We start from the raw sequence: 23,856 nt of genomic DNA on the forward strand, positions 1-23,856 counted from the left end.
CAGGCTGGTCAAATGACGCCTGGTCCTGTATATGTCCCTGGGGCGTGCCTATGACTGAGTTAGAATTGTATTTCTGTAACCAAATCTATCACATTACATCAGTACATAGCATCTCAATGTCTTACAAAAGCTTTATCCTTATCAATACATTCCATACACCCATATGAGGCAAGTCTTAAACTGAGTCTATTATATAAACAGTTTTATGGTAATATGGCTATATTGTCTCTTCTGAGTATCACAAAATGGTACCAGCGGATCAGTTCGTAGCTGGATTCTTCAATTCTATGAGTTGGAAGAATTTCCTTTGTCTCTCTATGGGCCATGTGGCCAGAGACTTTCCTGGAATTGTAGAGTTTTTTCTACCCTTTACACACAGGGTGGATTGTGTGCAAAAGGGAGAGGCCAACGTCATGACAGGTCTTAGTGCTAGCATCTGTCTGTGGTGGTAAATAAACAACCACGAAAAGTATAGCTGAAAACTCTCTAGGCAACTAGTGTGGCCTGCAATTTATCACAGTATACTCTACTTCAGGCGAGCAAAATCTAGAGACTTCCTTAGATTTCGTGCACCAGCTGTTGTTTACAAATATGCACAGACCGCCCCCCCTTGTCTTACCGGAGTGTGCTGTTCTATCTTGCTGGTGCAGCGTATATCCCGCTAGCTGAATATTCATGTCGTCATTCAGCCACGATTCCGTGAAACATAGGATATTATAGATTTTGATGTCCCGTTGGTAGGATATTTGTGATCGTACCTCGTCTAATTTATTGTCCAATGATTGCACGTTGGTGAGTAGTATTGACGTTCTTAGGTAGCCTACTGTACGAGCCAGCCCATTCTGGGAACATGGTCTTTTATTTTGAAACGGGGTCTTTTATTTCAAATGGAATCTTTTATTTTGATATCAAATGATTTACTGAGGTGAGAGAAATATACTGTACAGAAAATGGAAGCATCTCAATGATAAGTGTTTATTCTAGCTACCACTATAACCACTAAAGCTTGGGACAAAATAATGTGGTCTCTTGCAAAGAAGAAGAATAAGGCTTTCTCTTTCTACAAACGTAGTTGGTCTGTCAACTTAAGCATTATGTTTATTCACAATGGAATGAGATCTCACACACACTTTTTTCATTCGGGCCTTACGTTCTTAACGTTGTAATCTGCTGTGTACAGCAGAAGCTCAGCACAACTCTTTGTCATGGTTCTCTCTGCTGTTTCATGCCTTACTTTGAGGGTCTCTCTCCCCCAGTGGTTATCACTAACACACAGAAGCTAGCTACTGTACTAAACAAGCTACTGTTCCACTCACTGGGAAAATACACACTTCAAAGGCTAGGAATGGGAGAGTTATGTTTGTTGTGCTGATGATAAGCAATAGAGAAATATGAGTGGACATAATGAACACCAAGCACAGAGCTGTTGTTCTTACCTGAACACCAAAACCAATACAAGTTGCACAGGACTTTTTAACAATAATGATTTTCTACATGTCATTGGTAAAATCCTTCCCTTTAAGCCTGAAGTGGACCCATGTTCATAAGTGAATGTTAAAGGATTATTTGACCCCAGATTATTCAACACAGTACCCTCAGTGATAGGTAGCAGAGGAGCCCAGTGGCCGGAGATAAAGGAGGACAGGCTCATTGTGAAGGCTGGAATGGAAAGGTATCAAACGCATTGTATCTGTAAAAGATACCGTTCTATTTATTCCATTCCAGCCATTACAATGAGCATGTCCTCCGATATCTCCAGCCACCACTGGTAGGTAGGCTACATTTCTGTGTCTCCTGATTTTAGAACAATTGTATATGTAATTGGAAAAAGCCTTTCCTCTAACCCATGTTAGTAATTGAATTTTAAAGGATTATTCGACCACAGATTATTCAACAGTACCCTGAGTGGTATGTAGGTGGGCAGGTTCCTTTTCTGTCTGTGTCTCCTGCTCCCCAGTCAGTCCTGCAGCAGACTTAACTGACTCCCCTCCCTTGGCTTTGAATCAAGCCTCATTTTAATCCTTTTAAGCCTCTCATTGTAATGATTTATTTTGTGGAAAACCATAATGAGCCTTTGAATTTTAATGATGGCTGCTTGCTCAAGGATTCATTGTTTTGACTCTTTGGCCCTTACCTTTGCATGTCTTAGGGGAGGAGCTGTCGAAATCTATAGCCGTGGCTGCCTCTCCTCTCCTCTAGCTGGCTGACTCGCCACCACCACCCGCCGCTGCGTTTTCCTGCCTGTCGACTCAATAACACACCTCTCAACCTTGAAGCTGATAAATACAGGACTGCTGCCATTCACTGAGACTGAGAGAGGGACTCAAAAGGCTCCACCTAAGGAGAGGCCGAGGGAAGATTTCTCTAAGATGTGTGTCCGGAATGGCACCCTATTCCCTGTATAGTGCACTGCTTTTGGCCAAAGGCCCTGTCCTATTCCCTATAGCGCACCAGAGCACTATACTATATAGGCAATAGGGTGCCATTTCAGAGTTGCAGCCTAGGACAGCCCTGCCTGTTTAAAGGCACCATACAGGGATAGATCTTAAATTCCCTCATTAGCAGCAGACGCAATTAACACCATAAATTAAAAGGGCCTTTCTATAAAAGTGTCACTTTAACTGAGATACGAGAAGTGTCAATAAGGCATCCAACCTTTCCTTCCCATTGCTCAGAGACACAGCGGCTCAAGTGATGGGCGGGGGTGTCACGTTAGGTACAGTATGTAGCACTGCTCTCCTATCAGGCAGCCAGCACTCCTGTGGGATTGATGTTAAGATTGATTTGAACAGAATAGAGGAGGGAAACGCTAGTGTTCCTGTCAGGCCGGGGCTGTAGTGTGCAGCACCCACCCAGCCATCCACTGAGCACAGAGGTAGCACTCACCTCTATGATTAACACCCAGCCATCCACTGAGCACAGAGGTAGCACCTACCTCTATGATTAACACCCAGCCATCCACTGAGCACAGAGGTAGCACTCACCTCTATGATTAACACCCAGCCATCCACTGAGCACAGAGGTAGCACTCACCTCTATGATTAACACCCAGCCATCCACTGAGCACAGAGGTAGCACTCACCTCTATGATTAACACCCAGCCATCCACTGAGCACAGAGGTAGCACTCACCTCTATGATTAACACGGTAACATTTAACGCATGTCTACTTTCCTTATGGTGAGGGAGAGGGAAGGAGTTGGAGTGTGCGGCAGAATGATCTTCGAAAATAAACGCTAAAAGGGTAGGTTTGGGGGGGGGGGGACAGGGGGGGGGGTACAGTAAGTGCTTTGTACACGTCCAAGGCAACTGGCAGAGAAATATTGTGACAGTTTAAAAGGCTATAAAGTAGCTCTGACAAATGGATCCTGCTGTGTGAGCCTTGATTTTATTCTCTAATGTGTTTGTTTGGTTAGATGCCCACAGATATCTTGTCCTACAAGAATTTAGTTTTGTATTGACGAGGAAAAAAAGAATATCACCGAATGGAAAATTGTAACATATTTATCTGTTTAAAAAACCGTACGGCAGCATCCGTATAATGAGTGGTGGAGTTGAATGCCTTAGGGTAACATTCTTCTTCTGAGGCTTCACTTGTCACATGGTTTCCCATTTCCTGTCTCCCCTGTTTTGATATGATCAATGTCTTCTGTATAATAAGGACTTAAAGGTCCATATTTTCATTTTCTTTAATCAATGTCTGATTTTGAGTTTTAAGTTTCTTGGCATTGACATCACCAAGGACTTGTCACGGACTAACAACACCACCACTCTTGTAAAGAGGCCGCAACAGCGTCTCTACTTACTAATGCGGCTGAAGACATTTGGCATACTGCCCCGGGTTATCTCCAAATACTACCGCTGCACAATCGAGAGCGTCCTGACCGGTTGCATCAAGGCCTGGTACTGGAATGCTCTGTCCATAACCGCAAGGCCCTCCAGCGGGTGGTGAAGATGGCTCAGTACATCACTGGGACCATGCCTCCACCCATCCAGGACATCTACTCGAAATGGTGCCTGAGGAAGGCCCACAACATCATCAAGGACCCCACACACCCCAGCCACAAGCTGTTCACTCCCTTACCGTCAGGCAGACAGTATCACAGCATGAGGTCTGATACCAACAGGCTCAGAAACAGTTTCTATCCACAAGCCATCAGACTGCTGAACACTTGAACTGGACTGACCACCTGCTCTGATTCTCCTCATCTGAGAACACATTACAACTGCTGCTACCAGACTCTTATTATACTGCCCCCATCCCCTCTTCCCCAATACACCTGTAAATATTGGACTTTAAATTGTGCCTTCCTGTATTAGACTTATGCTAACATTTTGATTCTATTCTACTGAGCCATTTACTTTATGTTTGTATAATTATCTATTCTTATTTCTTATTGTTGTTGCATTGTCGAGAAGGAACCCGCAAGTAAGCATTTGGTTGGATGATGTATACCATGTGTATCCGACTAATAAAACTGTAAACTTGAAAATGTTCATACAAAGAGCTCCGCCATGCTCGTTGAAGTGACATACAGTATGTAGTATGTAGTACTAAGCCCAAACTCAATCCTGCTCCTTTGTTAACTCTGTTGCTGCTATAAAGGAAAATAGAGTGTGTGTTGTTCATATTTCCCAGTTTGATGGTTGTTTATGCAATCTCATTCATAGTAGTTTACATTCGACGGCTTTGTGAATGTGAGGCGAGGGAAAGGGAAGGGAATGCCATCGGCAGCCTGACACAACTGTGTCCAGAGCAGCCTGGATTAATACCGAAACAATTTGAACCACTAATGTGTCTAAACATGTAGCCACCCTCCGAGCCTTAAAAACCAATGCCCTGACAATAATGTGTATGTGTGAGCAGTTGCCCTTGTTCATTTCATAAATATTTCATGTTATTTAATGTCACAGGTCGGGGAGGGGGAAGTAGAGATTGGGCTGTGACAGAGGGAGGGAGAGAGTGTTGGAAGGGGGAGGGAGGTATGTGTGGAGGGTTGGAAGAAGGGAGGAAGCAGAGTTGAAGTCATGTTTAATTAAGATGTTTCTGTGCTTTAGAGGTGTCACTCACTAGCTTGGTCAGAGATCCAGTATGTCATGTTTAATTAAGATGGTTCTGTGCTATAGAGGTGTCACTCACTAGCTTGGTCAGAGATCCAGTATGTCATGTTTAATTAAGATGGTTCTGTGCTATAGAGGTGTCACTCACTAGCTTGGTCAGAGATCCAGTATGTCATGTTTAATTAAGATGGTTCTGTGCTATAGAGGTGTCACTCACTAGCTTGGTCAGAGATCCAGTTTGTCATGTTTAATTAAGATGGTTCTGTGCTTTAGAGGTGTCACTCACTAGCTTGGTCAGAGATCCAGTATGTCATGTTTAATTAAGATGGTTCTGTGCTTTAGAGGTGTCACTCACTAGCTTGGTCAGAGATCCAGTTTGTCATGTTTAATTAAGATGGTTCTGTGCTTTAGACGTATCACTCACTAGCTTGGTCAGAGATCCAGTATGTCATGTTTAATTAAGATGGTTCTGTGCTTTAGAGGTGTCACTCACTAGCTTGGTCAGAGATCCAGTATGTCATGTTTAATTAAGATGGTTCTGTGCTATAGAGGTGTCACTCACTAGCTTGGTCAGAGATCCAGTTTGTCATGTTTAATTAAGATGGTTCTGTGCTTTAGAGGTGTCACTCACTAGCTTGGTCAGAGATCCAGTATGTCATGTTTAATTAAGATGGTTCTGTGCTTTAGAGGTGTCACTCACTAGCTTGGTCAGAGATCCAGTTTGTCATGTTTAATTAAGATGGTTCTGTGCTATAGAGGTGTCACTCACTAGCTTGGTCAGAGATCCAGTATGTCATGTTTAATTAAGATGGTTCTGTGCTTTAGAGGTGTCACTCACTAGCTTGGTCAGAGATCCAGTATGTCATGTTTAATTAAGATGGTTCTGTGCTATAGAGGTGTCACTCACTAGCTTGGTCAGAGATCCAGTATGTCATGTTTAATTAAGATGGTTCTGTGCTATAGAGGTGTCACTCACTAGCTTGGTCAGAGATCCAGTTTGTCATGTTTAATTAAGATGGTTCTGTGCTTTAGAGGTGTCACTCACTAGCTTGGTCAGAGATCCAGTATGTCATGTTTAATTAAGATGGTTCTGTGCTTTAGAGGTGTCACTCACTAGCTTGGTCAGAGATCCAGTTTGTCATGTTTAATTAAGATGGTTCTGTGCTTTAGAGGTGTCACTCACTAGCTTGGTCAGAGATCCAGTTTGTCATGTTTAATTAAGATGGTTCTGTGCTTTAGAGGTGTCACTCACTAGCTTGGTCAGAGATCCAGTATGCATCTAACCCTGTTCACTCCTCCTGCACCCGGAGCTCTACTATTGCGCCAGCAGTAATTACCACCGCTTGTCAAATATTCCTTCTGTAAAGTCCTGCTGCCTTTCTAGCCCTCTTTTCAACCTGACGGTTAAGCTGGGGAGGAGGTGGACATTAGGTGATGGGCGTTTGGCGGGGGTAGTGAGGATGTGTCAGTCAGTGTGTTCTGCAGGATATTTCACAGCTGAGTCATCTCTAACTCCAGCTCCTTCTTCTTGTCCTCTTCCCCCTCCTCCCTCCTCTCCTCCATCCTCCCTTCTCCCCTCCTACCTCTCCTTCCTGGACTCCAGTCGGCAGGAGTTTGAGTCTGACTTCCAGGAGCTCTGGGATTGGCTTATGGACATGGACTCTGTGGTGACGGATAGCCACGAGCTGATGATGTCAGAGGAGCAGCAGCAGCATCTCTACAAGGTGAGTGGCTGTTACTGGCTGACTGTTACTGGCTGACTGTTACTGGCTGACTGTTACTGGCTGAATGTTACTGGCTGACTGACTGACTGACTGACTAACTGTTATTGGCTGGCTCTTATTGATGGTTACTGACTGGCTGACTGACTAACTGTTACTGACTGACTGTTACTGACTGGCTGACTGACTGTTACTGATAGACTGTTATTGACTGACTGTTGCTGGCTGACTGACTGACTGGCTGGCTCTTATTGATGGTTACTGACTGGCTGACTGACTAACTGTTACTGACTGACTGTTACTGACTGGCTGACTGACTGTTACTGATGGACTGTTATTGACTGACTGTTGCTGGCTGACTGACTGACTGGCCCCGGCTGGCTGTTACTGGGTGGTTGGCTGGGTGGCTGTAACTGGGTGTTACTGGATGTCTGTTACTGGATGTCTGTTACTGACTAGATGGTGGTGCTCTGCAATGATATGATATCTGGATGGTGGTCATTGGCGTAACGCCGTTTTCGTGACCCCCCTGTAATCGAATGCGTCAGCCAGACAGCCACTCACAAAGTATAAAATACGGATCGCTGTCCATGGTGCTGAAGTTGCGACATGTCTATGCGGCTGCCTATGGAATCGATGATAGGCTTTCTTCTGTGTTACCAGGGCTTAGGTTAAGCCTAACTTTTCACAAAGCTATCCATGGTGCCACAATGCTGATATTTAGACTGCTGGCGGAAATAATGTATTACTTGTTCAGTAATTCAAGTTGGAAATTCAAACAATGCAGATTGTAAAATTGATTTTTTTCTCTGGAATATACAACTGTCCTGTTTAGGCTACCAGAACCTGCATGACATGAGTCATGGATAGAAAGTTGTTGTGCCTAAAACCTGTCTATTAATGACAACTAATACAGTCAGTCCACCCTCTATATACTAGCTTAATGGGGATTATTTCATTATGCAGTGTAGCCTACTATCTATAGCTATATACAGTATTAAACTGATATTTAGTTACTATTCATAAACTTATTATACAAATTATACATCAACTAGGCTAACAATTCTCCTGAAGTATTCCTCTGTTTCTCTCTTTTTCTCTTTCTCTTACAAAAAAGTTGATCTGTGTTTGTGCTTGTCTCTCTTTTGTTCATAGAGGGCTATAGTAGCTACAGTATGTGACTGGACTATAGTAGCTACAGTATGTGACTGGCCTATAGTAGCTACAGTATGTGACTGGACTATAGTAGCTACAGTATGTGACTGGACTATAGTAGCTACAGTATGTCACTGGACTATAGTAGCTACAGTATGTGACTGGACTATAGTAGCTACAGTATGTGACTGGACTATAGTAGCTACAGTATGTGACTGGACTATAGTAGCTACAGTATGTGACTGGACTATAGTAGCTACAGTATGTGACTGGGCTATAGTAGCTACAGTATTGACTGGGCTATAGTAGCTACAGTATGTGACTGGGCTATAGTAGCTACAGTATGTGACTGGGCTATAGTAGCTACAGTATGTGACTGGACTATAGTAGCTACAGTATGTGACTGGGCTATAGTAGCTACAGTATGTGACTGGGCTATAGTAGCTACAGTATGTGACTGGGCTATAGTAGCTACAGTATGTGACTGGGCTATAGTAGCTACAGTATGTGACTGGACTATAGTAGCTACAGTATGTGACTGGACTATAGTAGCTACAGTATGTGACTGGACTATAGTAGCTACAGTATGTGACTGGACTATAGTAGCTACAGTATGTGACTGGACTATAGTAGCTACAGTATGTGACTGGGCTATAGTAGCTACAGTATGTGACTGGGCTATAGTAGCTACAGTATGTGACTGGGCTATAGTAGCTACAGTATGTGACTGGACTATAGTAGCTACAGTATGTGACTGGACTATAGTAGCTACAGTATGTGACTACGTCACCAAATGTTTTCACCATGGCCTGTAGGTCCAGGTTGCAGACCCGACTGTTTTCTATATTGACAACCCAGACAGTCTTTTCTGAGACGTTGTGCATTATCTGTCCATTGCACTGCACACAATTTAACCTTTGTCCTGAATGGTGCATGCCAAGATACATAATACCCGAGATAGGGGACTGTAGATATTGCAACCACACAACTCATATGCTGGTTCAACAGTATGAACGAAATCGCAAACCGCTTTTTTGTTTGAGCCCTCAAGAACTGTTGTCCGCTAAAGATGATTATCTGTTTGTTTCTGCCAATTTGTCTGTCCAGTATCCAGAGGACCTGTCCCCAGAGCTTCCTATACAGTTAATCCGTTTCTGTAACGTTTTGAGGCCGGCGATTTAAGGAGAATGAGAGGCGCAGTTAAAGATGTTACACAACTTCTTAGGCTATTTCAAACAGCACTCCCTTCTGCCCAGTTTTCCTGATGTTACTGTGTTTAACCATCCCTGTAGTTGTCACTTCTGAAGAGAGATTGTTTTCTTAACTTAAACTAATAAAAAATGACCTAAGAAGTGTTAGGCTCTCGATCTGATATGCGCTTTTGAACACCTGAGTAACCTCCTCATTGCACTGGTGCAATTGTATTGTATATTTCTATATTTCTATTTTGCCCTGTTTCTCAAGTGTTGGAAAAAAAACGTGTCAATAATCAACTAACTGGCTTTCTTGATGTCTATAGTATTCTCCCTGGTATGCAATCTGGTATCTGCTCAGGTTATGGATGTGTCACTGCAACCTTAAAGGTCCTCAATGATGTCACCATTGCCCTTGATTCTAAGGAATGTTGTCCTGCTTTTTTTATTGACTTGGCCAAATCTTTTTGATACGGTAGACCATTCCATTCTTGTGGGCTGGCTAAGGAATACTGGTGTCTCTGAGAGGTCTTTGGCCTGGTTTGCTAACTACCTCTCTCAAAGAGTGCAGTGTATAAAGTTAGAAAATCTGCTGTCTCAGCCACTGCCTGTCACCAAGGGAGTACCCCAAGGCTCAATCCTAGGCCCCACGCTCTTCTCAATTTACATCAACAACATAGCTCAGGCAGTAGGAAGCTCTCTCATCCATTTATATGCAGATGATAGTCTTATACTCAGCTTGCTCCTCCCCGGATTTTGTGTTAAATGCTTTACAACAAAGCTTTCTTAGTGTCCATCAAGCTTTCTCTACCCTTAGCCTTGTTCTGAACACTTCCAAAACAAAGGTCATGTGGTTTGGTAAGAAGAATGCCCTCTCCCCACCGGTGTGATTACTACCTCTGAGGGTTTAGAGCTTGAGGTAGTCACATCATACAAGTACTTGGGAGTATGGCTAGACAGTACACTGTCCTTCTCTCAGAACATATCAAAGCTGCAGGCTAAAGTTAAATCTAGACTTGGTTTCCTCTATTGTAATCGCTCCTCTTTCACCCCAGCTGCCAAACTAACCCTGATTCAGATGACCATCCTACCCATGCTAGATTACAGAGACATAATTTATAGATCAGCAGGTAAGGGTGCTCTCGAGCAGCTAGATGTTCTTTACCATTCGGCCATCAGATTTGCCACCAATGCTCCTTATAAGACACATCACTGCACTCTATAATCCTCTGTAAACTGGTCGTCTCTGTATACCCATCGCAAGACCCACTGGTTGATGCTTATTTATAAAACCCTCTTAGGCCTCACTCCACCCTATCTGAGATATCTACTGCAGCCCTCATCCTCCACATACCACACCCGTTCTGCCAGTCACATTCTGTTAAAGGTCCCCAAAGCATACACATCCCTGAGTCGCTTGTCTTTTCAGTTCGCTGCAGCTAGCGACTGGAACGAGCTGCAACAAACACTCAAACTGGACAGTTTTATCTCAATCTCTTCATTCAAAGACTCAATCATGGACACTCTTACTGACAGTTGTGGCTGCTTTGCGTGATGTACTGTTGTCTCTATCGTCTTGCCCTTTGTGCTGTTGTCTGTGCCCAATAATGTTTGTACCATGTTTTGTGCTGCTACCATGTTGTGTTGCTGCCATGTTGTGTTGCTACCATGCTGTGTTGTCATGTATTGCTGCCTTGCTATGTTGTTGTCTTAGGTCTCTCTTTATGTAGTGTTGTGTTGTCTCTCTTGTCGTGATGTGTGTTTTGTCCTATATTTATATGTTATTTATTTGAATTTTTAATCCCAGCCCCCGTCCTCGCAGGAGGCCTTTTGCCTTTTGGTAGACCGTCATTGTAAATAAGAATTTGTTCTTAACTGACTTGCCTAGTTAAATAAAGGTTAAATAAAAATAAAAATAAATAAAAAATTGTAGCCTGAGGCACTTTTATCAGCCACATTCCTGAAGCCCAAGAAACAAACACTTAGCTTCCTAGTACATATGGAAATGAAAAAGGTTTAGGAATTACTTTTTGGAGGGTTACTGTCAAATCGATTTATTAAACATTGATGATGTACGCCATTGGGGAGGTACACCAGTGATGGTGGTACTGTACACCCTAGAGGAGGGCTGGCCCACTGGCTTGTAATCACATTCTCCTTGGGCCGGGCCCTGGGAGAGGGCATGTGTGTGAGTGAGGGGGGGTCTTTAGTAATCCTTTCCATGCACCCCTCTTCCTCTCCACCCATCCCCTGACCCCCAGACCATAGCTAGCATTCTGATTTCCAGAGAGCTTTCTATATATTTCTATATAGTGTCAGAAAAAGTAGATTCGGAGGTTTCAAATACCCTTACCATTGCCAAATAACTCTCAAAATTGAAGAGATGAGCTCTATTTCAAAATATAACCTTTTCCAAGAATAACCACTGGTCCATTCGCTCCACACATGAGCACGTGAAAACAGATAGCCTATAGTAACATAATCGAATGAAAATGTAATTGTGTTCTTTTAAATAATAATTGGAGTGTAAATCTTACCGAAAGCATATAGAAAATGTATTTATTAGACTTTTCGAATGTTTGAGTCAAAATTAAACCTCATTGGCTCAAAGTGGGGGACGCTTAAGGCCCGGCTTTTCTAGTGTTAATGACTAGACTGCAGCCAAATGAATTGATGGGAAATGCACAGGGCAACGTGTTCTGATATGAGATCTCAGACACACTTGTCTTCTGTCCTTCAGGTGCTCCTTCCCTCAGAGACATGGAAGGCAGGACACTGAGGGAAAGAGACATGGAAAGAGAGAGAGAGCCAGAGCGATAGGAGAGAGCAGTAGAACATAGCAAGATATAGATAAAGATTCCTCTTCTGTTTTATGCAGCCTTTATAGGCGCCTTGTCTCAATGAATTTTTATTAGTGATAGATAAAACTGGCCATATTGTGTTAAGTCAATATGTTTGTTCATGATTAAAACCAACTGATTTGGGCCCTGATATTGATTTCTCTCCCTCCAATGCTAATAAATATGTACTACACTGCCCGTTTGTTCTACATTTTTCCATACTGTGTTTTTATCTGCACTCTGTTTTTATCTGGCTAACTCTGGATTGATTGAAAAAGGTAAGTGTGTGTGTGTTGGTCCTGTGTTGCTGGCTGGCTGGCAGGCAGGCTGTTGTTTGCCAAGGCTAGGGGATTTTTATCATGGTTGAGGGAGAGAGGGCTGACTGCTGGGAGGTACAGGCTGTAAATCAAGCTAATTTAGGCCATTTTTATTGTACTGATTCTGACATTCGTCATCCTTGAATTGCTTTGAGCATATGGCATATTTCAAAAGAGCAGATTGTGAATCATAAAGAAATCAAATGAATAACCACCTTCAGAACTGGAAACAACATAATGACAAGAAATGGCTCCCCAACAGCTTTCTCCTCCTCTCTGCACACATTTTCATTTTCAAACTGCAGAAGGTCACAGTCAAGGTCCAAACTAATCTTCTCTCTCATCTTGCATATTGACCTCACCATTAGTCATATCTCAAATGATAAAGTAGGAAATATCACACCATTCATTTTTTTCATTTATACTGTCATTATATGAAAGAGCCTTTATACTTTCAGAAAACGGTGCCTAGCCAACAATTATATACACTACCGTTCAAAAGTTTGGGGTCACTTAGAAATGTCCTTGTTTTTGGAAGAAAAGCAAAAAAATGTGTCCATTAAAATAACATCAAATTGATCCGAAATACAGTGTAGACATTGTTAATGTTGTAAATTACTATTGTAGCTGGAAATGGCAGATGTTTATGGAAGATCTACATAGGCGTACAGAGCCCATTAACAGCAACTGTTAACTTCCGGCGCCGACAAAGATGGCCGCCTCGCTTCGCGTTCCTAGGAAACTATGCAGTATTTTCTATTTTTTTTATGTGTTATTTCTTACATTGTTACCACAGGAAATATGAGGTTTTATTACATACAGTCGGAAGGAACTATTGGATATAAGAGCAACGTCAACTCACCAACATTACGACCAGGAATACGACTTTCCCGAAGCGGATCCTCTGTTTGGTCCACCACCCAGGACAATGGATCGGATCCCAGCCGGCGACCCAAAACAACGGCGCCGCAGAAGTAGCAGACGGAGCGGTCTTCTGGTCAGGCTCCGTAGATGGGCACATCGCGCACCGCTCCCGAGCATACTACTCGCCAATGTCCAGTCACTTGACAACAAGGTAGACGAAATCCGAACAAGGGTTGCCTTCCAGAGAAACATCAGAGATTGTAACGTTCTTTTTTTCACGGAAACATGGCTCACTCGGGATACGTCATTAGAGTCGGTACAGCCACCCGGCTTCTTCACGCATCGCGCCGACAGAAACAAACATCTCTCTGGTAAGAAGAAGGGCGGGGGTGTATGCCTTATGATTAACGAGAAGTGGTGTGATCATAACAACATAAAGGAACTCAAGTCCTTTTGTTCACCTGACCTAGAATTCCTCACAATCAAATGCCGACCGCATTATCTACAAGAGAATTCTCTTCGATCATAATCACAGTCGTGTATATCCCGCCCCAATCAGACACATCGACGGCCCTGAAAGAACTTCATTTGACTCTATGCAAACTGGTAACCTGTAATAGTGCCTGTGTGTAGCTGGTGTAGAGGAGTCAGGTGCAGGACAGCAGATATGAGTAATGAACAATATTTACTCAAGTAATCACAAATACAATACAATAATACGAGCCCACAGTAACAGACCGTATTACAACCAAACAATCACTCACAAACAAACATGGGGGAACAGAGGGTTAAATAATGAACAAGTAATTGGGGGATTGAAACCAGGTGTGTAAGACAAAGACAAAACAAATGGAAAATGAAAAGTGGATCGGCGATGGCTAGAAGGCCGGTGACGTCGACCGCCGAACGCCGCCCGAACAAGGAGTGGGACCGACTTCGGCGGAAGTCGTGACAAAACCACATATCCTGAGGCTGCATTTATTGTTGCTGGGGATTTTAACAAGGCTAATCTGAAAACAATGTGCGACCCGGGCTGGAAAAAACCCTGGATCATTGTTATTCTAACTTCTGCAACGCATATGAAGCCCTCCCCCGCCCTCCTTTCAGAAAATCTGACCACGACTCCATTTTGTTCCTCCCAGCCTATGGACAGAAAAGAAAACAGGAAGCGCCCGTGCTCAGGTCTGTTCAACGCTAGTCCGAACAATCGGATTCCACGCTTCAAGATTGCTCCGATCACGTGGACTGGGACATGTTCCGCATAGCGTCGGACAATAACATTGATGAATACGCTGATTCGGTGAGCGAGTTTATTAGCAAGTGCATCGTGATGTTGTACCCACAGTGTCAATTAAAACATTCCCCAACCAGAAACCGTGGATTGATGGCAGCATTCGCGCAAAACTGAAAGCACGAACCACTGCTTTTAATCAGGGCAAGGTGACCGGAAACATGACCGAATACAAACAGTGTAGTTATTCCCTCCGCAAGGCAATCAAACAAGCTACGCGTCAGTATAGAGACAAAGTAGAGTCGCAATTCAACGGCTCAGACACGAGAGGTATGTGGCAGAGTCTACAGTCAATCACGGACTACAAAAGGAAAACCAGCCCCATCGCAGACCGCGATGTCTTGCTCAAAGATTAACCAAACATCTTCTTTGCTTGCTTTGAGGACAACACAGTGCCACTGGCACGGCCCGCTACCAAAACCTGCGGGCTGTCCTTCACTGCAGCCAACATGTGTAAAACGTTTAAACGTGTTAACCCTCGCAAGGATGCCGGCCCAGACGGCATCCCCAGCCGTGCCCTCAGAGCATGCGCAGACCAGCTGGCTAGTGTGTTTAAGGACATATTCATTCAATCAATCCTTATCCCAGTCTGATGTTCCCACATGCTTCAAGAGGGCCACCAATGTTCCTGTTCCCAAGAAAACGAAGGTAACTGAGCTAAATGACTATCGCCCCGTAGCACTCACTTCCGTCATCATGAAGTGCTTTGAGAGACTAGTCAAGGACCATATCACCTCCACCCTACCTGACACCCTAGACCCACTCCAATTTGCTTACCACTCCAATAGGTCCACAGACGATGCAATCGCAATCCCACTGCAGACTGCCCTAACCCATCTGGACAAGAGGAATACCTATGTACGAATGCTGTTCATCGACTACAGCTCAGCATTTAACACTGTAGTACCCTCCAAACTCGTCATTACGCTTGAGACCCTGGGTCTCAACCCCGGCCCTGTGCAACTGGGTCTTGGACTTCCTGACGGGCCGCCCCCAGGTGGTGAGGGTAGGTAACAACATCTCCACCCCGCTGATCCTCAACACTGGAGCCCCACAAGGGTGTGTTCTCAGCCCTCTCCTGTACTCCCTGTTCACCCATGACTGCGTGGCCATGCACGCCTTCAACTCAATCATCAAGTTTGCAGACGACACTACAGTGGTAGGCTTGATTACCAACAACGACGAGACGGCCAACAGGGAGGAGGTGAGGGCCCTCGGAGTGTGGTGTCAGGAAACCTCACTCTCAATGTCAACAAAACAAAGGAAATGATCGTGGACTTCAGGAAACAGCACAGGGAGCAGCCCCCTATCCTCATCGACGGGACAGTAGTGGAGAAGGTGGAAAGTTTTAAGTTCCTCGGCGTACAATTCACGGAAAAACTGAAATGGTCCACCCACACAGACAACGTGGTGAAGAAGGCGCAGCAGCGCCCCTTCAACCTCAGGAGGCTGAAGAAATGTGGCTTGTCACCAAAAACACTCACAAACTTTTACAGATGCACAATCGAGAGCATCCTGTTGGGCTGTATCACCGCCTGGTATGGCAACTGCTCTGCCCACAACCGTAAGGCTCTCCAGAGGGTAGTGAGGTCTGCACAACGCATCACCGGGGCAAACTACCTGCCCTCCAGGACACCTCCACCACCCGATGTCACAGGAAGGCCAAAAAGATCATCAAGGACAACAACCACCCGAGCCACTGCCTGTTCCCCCCGCTATCATCCAGACGGCGAGGTCAGTACAGGTGCATCAAAGTGGGGACCGAGAGACTGAAAAATAGCTTCTATCTCAAGGCCATCAGACTGTTAAACAGCCATCACTAACATTGAGTGGCTGCTGCCAACATACTGACTCATCTCTATCCACTTTAATAACGAAAAATTGATGTAATAAATGTATCACTAGCCACTTTAAACAATGACACTTTATATAATGTTTACATACCCTACATTACTCATCTCATATGTATATACTGTACTCTATACCATCTACTGCATCTTGCCTATGCCGTTCGGCCATCGCTCATTCATATATTTTTATGTACATATTCTTATTCATTCCTTTCCGCTTGTGTGTGTATAAGGTAGTTGTGAAATTGTTAGGTTAGATTACTTGTAGATATTACTGCATTGTCGGAACTAGAAGCACAAGCATTTCGCTACACTCGCATTAACATCTGCTAACTATGTGTATGTGACAAATAACATTTGATTTGATTTTGATTTTGATTTGATAATGGTCCTCTGTACGCCTATGTAGATATTCTATTACAAATCAGCCGTTTCCAGCTACAATAGTAATTTACAACATTAACAATGTCTACACTGTATTTCTGATCAATTTGATGTTATTTTAATGGACCAAAAATGTGCTTTTCTTTCAAAAACAAGGACATTTCTAAGTGACCCCAAACTTTTGAACGGTAGTGTATATTATACCTTCCTGTATGAAATTCAGCAGAAATATCTTAGATATTGTAACAATAGTTCCTCCCACTACATTTCCAAAACCCATCAATGTCATGTTTATTTTTCAATTTGGAGAATTTGTGTTGTGTCATTAGTATCTATCCCTTAGTGGCAGACTAGACATCAAGCGTTGAGCTGGTGTTGGCTTGGTGTCTGTGTTGCCTCTTTATGGTGATAACATCCACATCAACACTACAGCTCTAGAGTGGTGATGCCCTCTCAGTTGACTTCTGACAGTCACAATACATTTCCCATCATCAGCCCTGTGCTGTTCAAAGAACCACTTCTCCCCAAATACTCCCCACATCTTAATCATTTAAGCTAACTAGCTACCCCACAGGTATATCTTATGTGAGTTTGACTGCTGCTTGTCTTATTGTCATCAGCAGAATTGGTACCTTTGGAATGAAACATTGCTACTGCCTATTAAATACATTTAGGAGAATATCCCTGGCCTGTGTGTATTTTAAAACATTTGATCTCCACTTTGTGCCTAGATCCATCAGAGAATGTTGTTCACAGGGGCGTTGATTGCTGGCATGTACTCTGTAGACCGAGTGATGATCAAGCTCCATGTTGTGGAGTGTAGCTCTATTTTTCCTGCAGTCTTTTGTCTGGACGTTGTTGACGTTATCCGTCAATGACAATCACCTGAAAATTATTGATTAGCAGAAAGAGCAACCTAATTTGTCCATAGGAGATCATCTGAAATATTAATCTGTTCATAAATATTTATGGTGGTTATGCATTCATGAATATTAAATAACTTTAAATGAGGGAGTTTTTTTACGTGCTAATTTCTCTTTAAAATATTGATACTGTACATACTTGACAATGTATCCCCTCTCTCATAGTCCAATGTCTTTGTGCAGTGTTGGTAGGACACAGGACACTTAGCAGAGTAATGCTAAACTGTAAAGTTAGATCAAGAAGTTACCCGTATTAATCTACAAAAAAATCGTATAAAAATCTTCACCTATTTTACTTCTCAGCTGCATATATATTAGTTCTATAACATGTCATTTTTATATTTATTCTATGTGACTTCTCATTCAAACCATTCATGGAGACAATACTGCAGCATGCGGTAGGGAGATTATCCATTGTGTGTGTGTGTGTGTGTGTTTTACAATTCAGATCACTCCCACATTAGAGACTTTCCTTCTGTCTTTACCTCACATGTGACAGAGGCACAGTTGGTGGCTCTGCTCTGTATGAATATGACAGCCATTATCTGTAATCCTCCCTATGGAACACAGAGAACACGGTATCTATCTGAGGGAGAATGACAATCAGAATGGAAAGCAATTCAATGAAATGGAATGTTGATAGCTAGATTCCTGTTTGTTTTGTTGGAGGACTGCTCAGATCAGAGAGAGAGAGAGAGAGAGAGAGAGAGAGAGAGAGAGAGAGAGAGAGAGAGAGAGAGAGAGAGAGAGAGAGAGAGAGAGAGAGAGAGAGAATCAGCATTATGCCTGGCTACAAATGTGTATGATTAGGGTTGGTGGAACTACACTCCAGAGGCAAGTTGTGTTTGTGTGTGTGACGCAGTGTTGTATGTATCTGTCAGGAGCAGGTGGTGTTTAATGTGGAGATTCAGCTCCATAGGGCTCTCTCTCTCCAGTCACTCACTGTCAGACATTAACACTACACACTGAGCAGAGGTTTAGCACACACACACACACACATGCTGTGGTGATACTGCTGGAGGGCTGCACACAGTCTGTGGACCACACACCCATGCACTGTTGAACACACACGTGCACACACACACATGGCTGGATGCATTAGTCATTTTCAATAATTCTTAGTGAAGGCATAATAAAAGAGAAGAGTTAATTTGTTGACATTGAATTCCATGAGAAGTAATGCAGAAGCTGTCTGTAGTTTAATTCAAGTAATGTTTGACTATCCTCCTGTGTCATTTTTACAGGGTTATCATGAATCACTTCATGGGAAAGCAGGGGAACCGGATGTTTCCATCTAAGATGGTGCTTGAATTAACCAGAAATGATAACAAGCTTTTATCTTTGCTTGCTTACATTCTCACCTTATTTTATTTTCGGTGACAGCGACACTTTTTAAAATATGTCCTGAATCAAAAGCCTGCTGACTGAGTACCATGCGTGTCTGTCTGCATCTTCTAATGAAGTTGTGAAGTGTCCTTGTCCTCGCCACCTCTCAGTAGGAATAGAACCGCAATTAAAAGCCACAGTGTGTTTTTGGTTGGTGGGATCCAGTCCGTCTCCAGGGAAACCAGAGTGTCACTTGCAAAAGTAAACAAAGGTTTTTTTGAGGCGGCGACTCTACAATTCATAAAAGTCTTCCGGGAGGGACAGCTTGCAACAATTTATGCATCTTGGCAAGCAAAGAAGTGACTGTTCATTGAAATAACATGTGGACACTTAGAAACCAGAGGGAGGGAGGCGTTTGGGGTTGAGGGGAGTGTGTGCGTGCATGCGTGCGTGTGTGTGTGTGTGTGTGTGCGTGCGTTTGTGTGTGTGTGTGGGTGTGGGTGTGGGTGTGGGTGCGTGGGTGTGTGGGTAGTAGGTTTCATTCTGATTAAAGGGAAACATCTCATACATCCATTGATGCAGTAGCTATGGAGAAACATCATAATGACATGGTGGGGTTAGTGCTGGCTCTGCCTTCAGTCAGCTAACAGTCCTCCATTGAGTTGAGTGTCCCACTCCTGGGCTCCTTACCAAATGGCACAGAATGACTACCCCTCACCAGGCCAATCTTTTCTCACCTCTGTCTACCCTGTCACACCTCCTGACTCTTGGTTCAGCTCCAACCTAACCCACCACCTTCTCTTCCCAACACAGCCAAGCCAATACCCCCTCTACTCACCCTGTACAGCCAATACCCCCTCCACTCACCCTGCACAGCCAATACCCCCTCTACTCACCCTGTACAGCCAATACCCCCTCTACTAACCCTGCACAGCCAATATTCCCTCTACTTGCCCTGTATCACCCTCCTTCTATGAGCAGATGCCAGTGTTGCTATACAAAGACCTCTGTGTTGGTTGTGGAGGCTAATGTGTGTGTGCGCGTGTGTGTGTGTGTGTGTGTGTGTGTGTGTGTGTGTGTGTGTGTGTGTGTGTGTGTGTGTGTGTGTGTGTGTGTGTGTGTGTGTGTGTGTGTATACAAATGCATGTACAGTGAGGGAAAAAAGTATTTGATCCCCTGCTGATTTTGTACGTTTGCCCACTGACAAAGAAATGATCAGTCTATAATTTTAATGGTAGGTTTATTTGAACAGTGAGAGACAGAATAACAACAAAAAAATCAAGAAAAACTCATGTCAAAAATGTTATAAATTGATTTGCATTTTAATGAGGGAAATAAGTAATTGACCCCCTCTCAATCAGAAAGATTTCTGGCTCCCAGGTGTCTTTTATACAGGTAACGAGCTGAGATTAGGAGCACACTCTTAAAGGGAGTGCTCCTAATCTCAGCTTGTTACCTGTATAAAAGACACCTGTCCACAGAAGCAATCAATCAATCAGCTTCCAAACTCTCCACCATGACCAAGACCAAAGAGCTCTCCAAGGATGTCAGGGACAAGATTGTAGACCTACACAAGGCTGGAATGGGCTACAAGACCATCACCAAGCAGCTTGGTGAGAAGGTGACAACAGTTGGTGCGATTATTCGCAAATGGAAGAAACACAAAAGAACTGTCAATCTCCCTCGGCCTGGGGCTCCATGCAAGATCTCACCTCGTGGAGTTGCAATGATCATGAGAACAATAAGGAATCAGCCCAGAACTACACGGGAGGATCTTGTCAATGATCTCAAGGCAGCTGGGACCATAGTCACCAAGAAAACAATTGGTAACACACTGCGCCGTCAAGGACTGAAATCCTGCAGCGCCCGCAAGGTCCCCCTGCTCAAGAAAGCACATATTCATGCCCATCTGAAGTTTGCCAATGAACATCTGAATGATTCAGAGGACAACTGGGTGAAAGTGTTGTGGTCAGATGAGACCAAAATGGAGCTCTTTGGCATCAACTCAACTCGCCGTGTTTGGAGAGCAGGAATGCTGCCTATGACCCCAAGAATACCATCCCCACCATCAAACATGGAGGTGGAAACATTATGCTTTGGGGGTGTTTTTCTGCTAAGGGGACAGGACAACTTCACCGCATCAAAGGGACGATGGACGGGGCCATGTACCGTCAAATCTTGGGTGAGAACCTCCTTCCCTCAGCCAGGGCATAGAAAATGGGTCGTGTATGGGTATTCCAGCATGACAATGACCCAAAACACACAGCCAAGGCAACAATGGAGTGGCTCAAGAAGAAGCACATAAAGGTCCTGGAGTGGCCTAGCCAGTCTCCAGACCTTAATCCCATAGAAAGTCTGTGGAGGGAGCTGAAGGTTCGAGTTGCCAAATGTCAGCCTCGAAACCTTAATGACTTGGAGAAGATCTGCAAAGAGGAGTGGGACAAAATCCATCCTGAGATGTGTGCAAACCTGATGGCCAACTACAAGAAACGTCTGACCTCTGTGATTGCCAACAAGGGTTTTGCCTCCAAGTACTAAGTCATGTTTTGCAGAGGGGTCAAATACTTATTTCTCTCATTAAAATGCAAATCTTTTTATAACATTTTTTACATGCGTTTTTCTACATTTTTTGTTGTTGTTATTCTGTCTCGCACTGTTCAAATAAACCTTCCATTAAAATGATAGACTGATCTTTTCTTTGTCAGTGGGCAAACGTACAAAATCAGCAGGGGATCAAATACTTTTTTCCCTCACTGTACATGCATTTTGTGTGTAAGTGCTGGTACAGTGTCTATGCGTGTGCCAGATGGCTGCTTGCGATGCAAATGGGCTCAGAAAATGGGAGTCATACCACAGGGGAGAGATGCAACACGCAGCAAGCCTTGTAGTTCTAGGATGGAGAATCAGAGATCAAACTATGACCAGCTGACCCTTCTCAGAGCTGGGACCCGAGGGCAGGTCTTCCTCGCATTGCCTTAAGTCATTCTGACAGGCGGTAACACACTGCCCAGCATCGATATTTTCTGACAGGTGGTAACACACTGCCCAGCATCGTCATTCTGACAGGCGGTAACACACTGTCCAGCATTGTCATTCTGACAGGCGGTAACACACTGTCCAGCATCGTCATTCTGACAGGCGGTAACACACTGCCCAGCATCGTCATTCTGACAGGTGGTAACACACTGCCCAGCATCGTCATTCTGACAGATGGTAACACATTGTCCAGCATTGTCATTCTGACAGGTGGTAACACACTGCCCAGCATCGTCATTCTTACAGGTGGTAACACACTGCCCAGCATCGGAGGGGAGGGAAGGAACCAACTTTGTTTCATCAACAAATATGTCACATTTTCGAATAAAACTTTTGTGAAATATCACAACCTCTTACTTTTTAATACAAGGAAACGCGTGTTTTGTAGGACTGAAGTTTTCCTATGCCATTTCATGTCATTTATACATGAAACAAACTGAACACTAATAACTAACTTTATTGTTTGTTAGACGAAAAGATTTGGAAGAGCCTAGGAGAGCAGGAGCGGGATGAGGGGGAGACAGAGAGAATGGACAGTAGGAAACGAAGTAATAGTGAGAGTAGAAGATGCAGATGGAAGGGTGTGGATGTTAGTCTCTTTTAAAACCTTGACCTTTACATTGCTAATTGACTCTTCCATTTTTGTCACCACATAGATTAACCATATGGAATAACCACATAGCTTTACCTTAAGCTAAAGTCAGAGAGGTAGGCAGGTAGCCTAGCGGTTAAGAGAGGTTGGGCCAGTAACTGAAAGGCCGTTGGGTTAAATCCCTGAGCCGACTAGGTGAAGGATCATTTGATGTGTCCATGAGCAAGGCACTTAACCCTAATTGCTCCTGTAAGTCACTGGTTAAGAGCGTCTGCTAAATGACTAAATGAAAGCTATGTTTTAATCATGTGCTTTATCCTGGCTATCTGTAGTGAGAAGCTAGCCTGACATTTGAGTCATTTAGCAGACGCTCTTACCTAGAGCGACTTACAGGAGCAATTAGGGTTAAGTGCCTTCCTCAAGGGCACATCGACAGATTTTTCACCTAGTCAGCTCGGGGATTCGAACTAGTGACCTTTCAGTTGCTGGCTCAACGCTCTTAACCGCTAGGCTCGCTGACGAAGACCCTCCAGTCCAAACATTGCAATATAACAGCATTCAACAGTGTGGACATGGGTATCTATTTCCTTTCTATCTCTAGCGAGGCCTCTGTAACACTACCCTTCCCCTACTCTCTCTCCTGCTGATACAGTTGAAGTCAGAAGTTTACATACACCTTAGCCAAATACTTTTAAACTCAGTTCTTCACGATTCCTGACATATAATCCTAGTAAAAGGATCAACACTTTATGTTAAGAATGTGAAATGACAGAATAATAGTAGAGAGAATGATTTATTTCAGCTTATATTTCTTTCATCACATTCCCAGTGGGTCCGAAATCTACATACACTCAATTAGTATTTGGTAGCTTTGCCTTTAAATTGTTTAACTTGGGTCAAACATTTCGGGTAGCCTTCCACAAGCTTCCCATAATAAGTTGGGTGAATTTTGTCCCATTCCTCCTGACAGAGCTGGTGTAACAGAGTCAGGTTTGTAGGCCTCCTTGCTCGAACACGCTTTTTCAGTTCTGCCCATACATTTTCTATAGGATTGCGGTCAGAGCCTTGCGATGGCCACCCCAATACCTTGACTTTGTTGTCCGTAAGCCATTTTGCCACAACTTTGGAAGTATGCTTGGGGTCATTGTCCATTTTGAAGACCCATTTGCGACCAAGCTTTAACTTCCTGACTGATGTCTTGAGATGTTGCTTAAATATATCCACATAATTTCCCTTTTGCATGATGCCATCTATTTTGGGAAGTGCACCAGTCCCTCCTGCAGCAAAGCACCCCCACACCATGA

General features: G+C 43.7%; 1 protein-coding gene across 1 annotated transcript in view; it reads left to right on the forward strand.

Moving 5' to 3' along the window:
• The window catches only part of LOC106611224 (A-kinase anchor protein 6), a 286,291-nt gene that overhangs the window by 201,375 nt on the left and 61,060 nt on the right, over positions 1–23,856 (forward strand). The window contains exon 8 of the mRNA XM_082955490.1: positions 6,664–6,784. Within this exon, the coding sequence (XP_082811616.1) occupies positions 6,664–6,784 (121 nt within the window). The remainder of the gene's footprint in view (positions 1–6,663; positions 6,785–23,856) is intronic.

This window comes from Salmo salar, chromosome 09, assembly GCF_965601325.2.
Source record: "Salmo salar chromosome 09, fSalSal1, whole genome shotgun sequence".
Taxonomy (NCBI): domain Eukaryota; kingdom Metazoa; phylum Chordata; class Actinopteri; order Salmoniformes; family Salmonidae; genus Salmo; species Salmo salar.